Source organism: Peromyscus leucopus, chromosome 3 (assembly GCF_004664715.2).
Source record: "Peromyscus leucopus breed LL Stock chromosome 3, UCI_PerLeu_2.1, whole genome shotgun sequence".
Lineage (NCBI taxonomy): Eukaryota > Metazoa > Chordata > Mammalia > Rodentia > Cricetidae > Peromyscus > Peromyscus leucopus.
Window position 1 is genome coordinate 143,985,214 of NC_051065.1, and position 7,375 is coordinate 143,992,588.

At 45.2% G+C, this 7,375-nt stretch overlaps 1 protein-coding gene across 1 annotated transcript; it reads left to right on the top strand.

Moving 5' to 3' along the window:
* Nucleotides 1–2,001: 2,001 nt before the first annotated feature.
* On the top strand, nt 2,002–2,296 carry LOC114701406 (60S ribosomal protein L38-like). The gene has a single exon (XM_037203463.1). It carries the CDS (start codon nt 2,043–2,045, stop codon nt 2,253–2,255), a length of 213 nt encoding a protein of 70 aa, XP_037059358.1. The 5' UTR covers nt 2,002–2,042; the 3' UTR covers nt 2,256–2,296.
* The last annotated feature ends 5,079 nt before the right edge of the window (nt 2,297–7,375 follow it).

Here is a 7,375-nt window from a genome sequence, read left to right on the forward strand (position 1 = left end):
CCCAACACCCTCTTCTGACCACTGTCGGCACCAGGCACACATGTGGAGCACACACATATGAAATAAATAACTCTAAAAATAATTTTAAATAAATAAAATAAAAAATGAAAGATGTCACTTCTTCCTACCTTGATACACATAAACAGCACAGTTCTTATCCGATGCTTAGGAACACTGTGGTACATGTACAAAAGGGCCAGTCTAAAACTTATATGCAAAGAGGATTACATTAGCCCAAATCATTTTGAAAAAAGGAATATATGTTGGGAAAAAAACCTGCCTACGTGATTTTAAGATGTATAGCTGCAGGGTTCAGATGCAGCTCACTTGGTAGAGTACTTGCTTAGCACTCAGGACACAAAGGCAGGAGGATCTCTCTGAGTTCAAGGTCAGCCTGGTCTACACAGCAAGGTCTAGGCCAGCCATGTCTACACAGTGTGATTCTGTCTCAAAAACCAAAGCGTTTTCAGAAAAGTAAGTGCAGGAAAAGGCGTGCAGCAGCAGCAGAGCTCATGGGGAAATGTGAGCAGTGCCATGAGCTCGTGGTACATTGCTGGTGCCAGTGTGAGGCTGTACTGTCTGTCACTCTGGAAGACTGGGGAATTCTCCGGCAACTTTAGGATGGAATAGCCTGTGAGCCAGCAGCTAAACTCCTAGTTATTGACATCAAAAGAATAAAAACGGATGTTCACACAAAAGCCAACACATGAATATGTCTAGAAGTATTGTTCAAAATAATAATAATAACAACAATAGATTCAAACAAGAAATAATTCAGGTGTCTTCCATGAATGAATGTTCAACACATCCACACCAGGGGCTATAACCCAGTTGTGAGAAGGGAGAATCTAGTGATATCCACAATAACCTGCAGGAGATTTACACAGCCAGGAGAAAAAACCACAACACAGAAATGGAGAAAAATTAATAGATGCCAGAGATTGAGGAAAGGGTATATCAGAGAAAAACAGTTCAGAAAATAGGCAGTCTGGACACCCTAGAAGACACAGGAATGTTCTATGTCTTGACCATACCAGTAGTGATACCTAGTATTTATGATAAAATGGATAAAGTATATGCAGACATTCTCTCTCTCTCTCTCTCTCTCTCTCTCTCTCTCTCTCTCTCTCTCTCTCTCTCCATATATGTTCCTATGAATGCGTGTACTTGTACTGACTTGGGGTTTTGATTGCTGTGAAGAGACACCAGGGCAACTCTTACAAAGGAAACATTTAATTGGGGTGGCCCGCTAACAGTTTCAGAGGGTCAGTCTATTATCATGGTGGGGAGCATGGGCAGCATGCAGGCAGACATGGTGCTGGAGGAGTAGCTGAGAGTCCTTCATCTTGCAGGCAACAGGAAGTCGACTGAGACACTGGGTGGTATCCTGAGCATAGGAAACCTCAAAGCCTGCCCCCACAGTGACACACTTCCTCCAGCACGATCATACCCATTCCAGCAAAGCCACACCTCCTAATAGTGCCACTCCCTATGAGATTATGGGGGGCAATTACACTCAAACTACCACATGTGCACTGTGGGAGGACATGCACGTGTGTATGTACATGTGGAAGACAAATGTCCACCTTGGGTTCCTCCCCCATCACTCTCCACCTCACTTTTTGAGACAGGGTTTCTCATTGAACCTATTGTCTAAGCGAGCTGAACAATGGACTCCTGGGGCCCTCTTGTTTGCCGGTCTAGCACAGGCCTGGGGTTATAGATCCACACTACCAAACCCAGCTGTTCAATAGGTGCTGGGGGTCTGAATTCTTAATGCTCGTGCAGCACTGAGACATCTCCCAGGTAACTTTTATTTTTAGGAGGGGGTTTCACTGTGTTGCCCAGGCTAGCCTCAACCTCACCATCCTCTTGCTTCAGCCTCTGAAGTGTTGGAATTCCATGCATATCCTATGTCTGGCTCCCACTGTTATTTCTTATACTGTGTGAGGCTCTGCATTTTCCTCAAATGGTTCAATTAAGACTTTTTGTTAGGCTGTGAGTATTTTGGGTGTGGTCTCCAGCGCCGAGCGTCCGTTGACATGCCTTGGAAAATTGAGGAAATCAAGGACTTTCTGCTCACAGCCCGGCGGAAGGATGCCAAATCTGTCAAGATCAAGAAGAACAAGGATAATGTGAAGTTCAAGGTTCGCTGCAGCAGGTACCTTTACACCCTGGTCATCACAGACAAGGAGAAGGCTGAGAAGCTGAAACAGTCCCTGCCCCCTGGTTTGGCAGTGAAGGAGCTGAAATGAACCAGACCTCTCTGTTTTGACCATTAAAACCCCTGAAAAGTAAAAAAAAAAAAAAAAAAAAACAAAAAACAAAAACAAAAAAAAACTTTGTTAGAAGTAGCTATATTAGTTTTGATCTTTTTATTATTTATTTTTATGTGTGTGGGTGTTTTGCCTGTATGTATGTCTATATACATACCATTTGCATGTAGTGCCTGTAGAAGCCAGAAGAGGGCATTGGATCCGCTGGGACTAGAGTTACAGAGGGTTGGGAGGCACCCTGGGGGAGCTGGGTCTGGGACCCAGGTCCTCTGGAAGAGCAGCTGGTGCTCTTGACTGATCTCTCCAGCACCAGTGCATTAATTTTTAATGAATATCTTCATGCGTGTTGCTACTTATATTAGGACTAGTGGGGGGTGACATTTTGTGGAAGTCGTGCTGGGAAACCTCGTTCACACAAGAGGTTTGCCCGAGGGTTTATTATAGAAACATGACTGTGAACTCTCTGAACTCTTTCCAACTTCCATGCCAAGAATAACATGGGACTCTGTCATCAAGGCTTATTTTTAATAGTCTATCAGCAGACAATTCCTTGGAGTCTCCTCTGATGCTGCTGAAGGCAATGGAGTGCAGAAGATCTGAGCTGCAAAGACCAGTTGCTTGGCCTTGCGGTCATTTCTCTTGTTGGAGAGAATCCACCCCAAATCCTTTATCAGGCCTCCTGACTATTACTCTTCCCCTCACAGGCACCTTCTACTTGGTGATTGTACTGATTGGTTTTGTGTGTCAACTTGACACAAGCTAGAGTCATCAGAGATGAAGGAGTCTCAGCTGAAGAAATGCCTCCATGAGCTCCAGATGTAAGGCATTTTCTCAATTACTGATCAATGGGGGAGGGCCCAGACCATTGTGGGTGGTGTCATCCCTGGGCAGGTTCTATAAGAAAGCAGGCTGAGCATGCCATGGGAAGGAAGCCAGTAAGCAGCGCTCCTCCATGGCCTCTGCATCAGCCCCTGACCCCAGGTTCCAGCTGCTTGAGTTCCTGGACTATGATCTGGAAATGTAAGCCAAATAAACCCTTTCTTCCTCAACTTGCTTTTTGGTCATGGTGTTTCATCTCAGCAATAGAAACAGGCAGTGATTTGAATAGGTTAGAGACATAGACATGGTGCTGCTTTCAATACACAGTTACCAAGCCTTAAGTGCTGACTACACACATCTTCTGCTTCGTTGAGAGCAGCAAGCTCAGCACACTCATTTCAAAAGAACACTCACAGCAGGTGTGAGCTGTCATGGCTTTGTCTCCCAGAGGTGGCTTGCTGTGTCCCTTCCAAACTCTTCAGTCCAGGAGATAATATGTAGATAAACATTCTGAGTTTTAATTCAGAGATGATAGAGGATAGATGGAAAGATGGATTGTTAGACTGATTGATAAACGATAGCTACATTATTAGATAATAGATATATAATAAATAATAAATTGATTGAACACTAACAGATAATAGATGATCTATACATGATAGATTGATTCATTGATTGTTGACAGATAAATGGCAAATAGATTTATTGATGATAGATACATGATTAATGATAGATAAGAGATGAAAGATAGATAGAGAAAGATAAGAGACAGATGGTGGATAGACAATAGCTTGAATGATGATAGGTTGATTGATGATTGATTTTTAGATGATGGGCAGATAAATAAAATAACTTAATTGTTGAAAAAATGGATTGATTGATGAAAGATACTTAGAATGAATGATTGGCTCATGATAGATAGATACGAGATAGATAGATGATAGATAGATAGATAGATAGATAGATAGATAGATAGATAGATAGATGATACATACATGATAGATGATAGACATGTGGATAAGTAGATAGAAAGATAGGTAGAGAAAGACAGACGGTAAAGAGACAGATGATGGCTAGACAATAGGTAGACAGTGATCATTGCTTTGATGGAACACCCTGCTTACAGCAAGGCTCCCTACAGGATGACAGTATTTACTTTGGCAATCATTGAAAGAAAAAGAGTGGCATCAGGTTGTAATTCAAAATTGCCCCCAAATGGATCATAGTCTCCTCCTCTGTCAGCTTTGTGATGACAGAAGTCTTGGAGTCTCAGGCAGGAAAGGGATCCAGGAGGCCTTGCCTTTGCCTGCACCTAGAAACTGTGCAGACCACTGGGTCAGAAAGAGGAGAGCATGTGGCTTTACTCTCTGGAACCCAAGAGAGGACAGCAGGCCCTGAGGCAGCCTGCTGCTTGGAGACAGGCATGGGCAGAAGGTCAGCTGAAGGCAGAGATGGAACTAAGCATCCAGATATCAATTCTAGTGAAGTATGTGTCTTGAGAATTTAGCAGTTTTCAAGACCACCATGTCCTTCCTACCTTACCTTCTGGGCACTAAAACACTCTTCTAGAGTTCCGGCCTTTCTGCTGCACAGATCTGTGTGAAGAAAGATGGATGCCTCTGATCTTCCCAAAGCCTTCCCGTCTTCACATAACCGGAGTTGGTGTCACAGCCAGTGGGTCTCCCTGCCAGGACCCATTGTGCAGTAGAGGTGTCTTAGGAGAAGGCAGCGACTTTAGGGGAAGTGCCCTTCAGAAAGGGGCCACTCTGAAGCCTCAGGCGCACATCCCAGGTGAATGAAAAGCTGTTTAGGTCTCCAGGACAGAAAGGGGCAAGGCAGCCTGAGGGAATGAGGGGACCATGGGACCATAAAGACTGGGAGAGCTCCAATGGTTTTGGTTTGTTTCAGAGATGGAGAGAGATACAAACACAATATGGTAGGGTGAAATCCATGGACTGATACCTTCTGGAAATGTCCACACTTGTCTCCAGATAAATGAGAATTTCCTGCGTTCTTTCCTCTCCACAACCAACATCATGTTCAATGACAGAGAAAGGGACAGAAAGATAAAGAGGGATTTCTTCTTTTCTTGACATTCTTACTTTCTGAACCAACAGAAGTCACGTGGATTAATTTATACTACAGCATTAATGGCTTACACTTAGTTATACCTACTAAAGGTCCATTCCAGTTCCAAGGGCCTGTGAAAGGTACACAAAATAATCAAATACAAAGGAATAGGACAGAAAGAGGACCAGGAGGAAGGAATAGAGAGGGCTTGTCTCCATCCCTTCCCTAGACAGTCCAATCAGGAGCCTCATGCAGCAGCACTCACTCAGGGAGCTCTCTGATAGGACCAGTCAGGGTAGATCAGGGTCTGTACAGTAACTGCTCTTTCTCCTGCATCATATTGGTGGGGTTGGCTGGTGTATATGCACTTGGAAAGAATGCAACAGGCATAGGGCAAATGAGAGAACTCAGGAGGAGACCCGACCTGCTCAAAACTAACTCCCTCATGGATTTGTCCTTCTAGGTCTAACATTTCTCCCTTTTGAGGAGAAAGCCAATGGCAGGTGGGGTAGAAAACTGGGGTTAGTCATTAACACTTTAGCAGGAACTAATTTGGCTTATTAACTTAGGATAGAAGGGAGCTTGAAAAAGTAGAAAGAGGCTTGTGAGCTCCAAGATGACGATGAGCAAAGCTTTGGCAGCTGGTGGGTAGAATTCACAAAGCGCTGGGCCTCTGCGTGCCACCATCCTCTAGAAAGCAACAGGTGGTGTGGGAGAGCAGGATGGACTAGCTGTATCCATCACTACATTGCTGCTTCCAGCTGCTCACCCATGAGGAGGACAGGATCCTCACAGGCTTTCTGGACCCATAGAAAGTCCTCAGCCCTCAGAGGCCACAGGACTCCTCAGCACAGATGACCAAGGGTCATGCTGAAGAACGGATGGTACAATGACTGAAGGACCAAGAGGCTGAGGAGACATGGCCTTGGTCCAGTAGCTGTCATGTGGCAAACTAGGGGAAAAGTCGTGTTCAACAGGATACGAGCCTTGGAAAGGGCTGTGCTGAGGGTGGGACCCCACGGTAGAATCAGACATTTTAGAGAAACTTATCACGAGGCAGCTGTTGTAGTTTCTTCCTGCTGCTGTGATAACACTGACCAAAAACAATTTGGGGAGGAAGGATTTATCTGTGTCACAGGTCACTATTGATCACTGAGAGAAGTCAAGGCAGGGACTTAGGGCAGGAACTTTGAGGTAGGAACAGAAGCAGAGCCATGGAGGAATGCTGCTTAATCTGCTTTCTTACCCTGTACTACCAGCCCAGGGGAGGTACAACCCACAGTGGGCTGGGCCCTCCTGCATCAATCACTCATGAGAAAATATCCTACAAATATGCCCCAGACCAATATGATGGAGGCAATTCCTCAACTGAGGTTCCTTCTTCATGCGACTCCTGCTTGTGTCCCCAGCATAGCAACCTAAGGAAAATGTCACCTCTTAGGGACTTCACTCAGTGGTTAAGAACACTTGCTACTCTTGCAGAGGGCCAGGATTCAGTTCCCAACATCCACATGGAGACTCACAACCACCTGTAACTCCAGCTCCAGGAAATCTGATGCCCTCTTCTGGGCTCTGTGGGTACTGCATACACATGGTACACAGACAAACATTTAGACAAACACTCTTATACATAAAATAAATAAACCTTAGAAAATGTTACTTCCTTTCAGAGCCATATGAAACCCACTGAATATGGTAACACCAGCATGGCGACTCTTAATGCCTGGGGCTGGGTGCTGTGTGCCACCACCCGATGACAGCTGATAGCACTTCCATGACTTGGGGTGTCTTCACTGCTAGACTGTGATGATAAGAACACTTCAGCTCAGAGGAGTCCAGCAACACCTTTGGAGCAACGCTCCAGTCAGTGATCAGGCTGTTTCTTTACACTAACAAGCTGCCCTGCAGAGTCAGAGCATTCTCCAACACAGAGCCTTCAAGAGACAGGCTCTGGACTTCCTGGAGGAATGCAGCAGAGAGGGTCATGGGATTCTACCCTCACAAAGTCCATCAACCCTGGGCAACCTGGTTCCTGCAGTCACTCAGCAAATGTGCACAGGAGCCATGCCACATCCTAGGATCTAAGATGACCAATCAAAGGGAGAGAGAGAATAGGAAGGAGAGAATGGAGAGGAAGGGGAGGGGGAGGGCGCAGCAACAAGCACACCATTTTAAAAACAGCTTAACAGAAAAAGGCATGTCTGTGGCAG

Bases quoted from the DNA above. Each gene is read 5' to 3' on its own strand.
- LOC114701406 (XM_037203463.1), top strand. From the start codon at position 2,043: ATGCCTTGGAAAATTGAGGAAATCAAGGACTTTCTGCTCACAGCCCGG.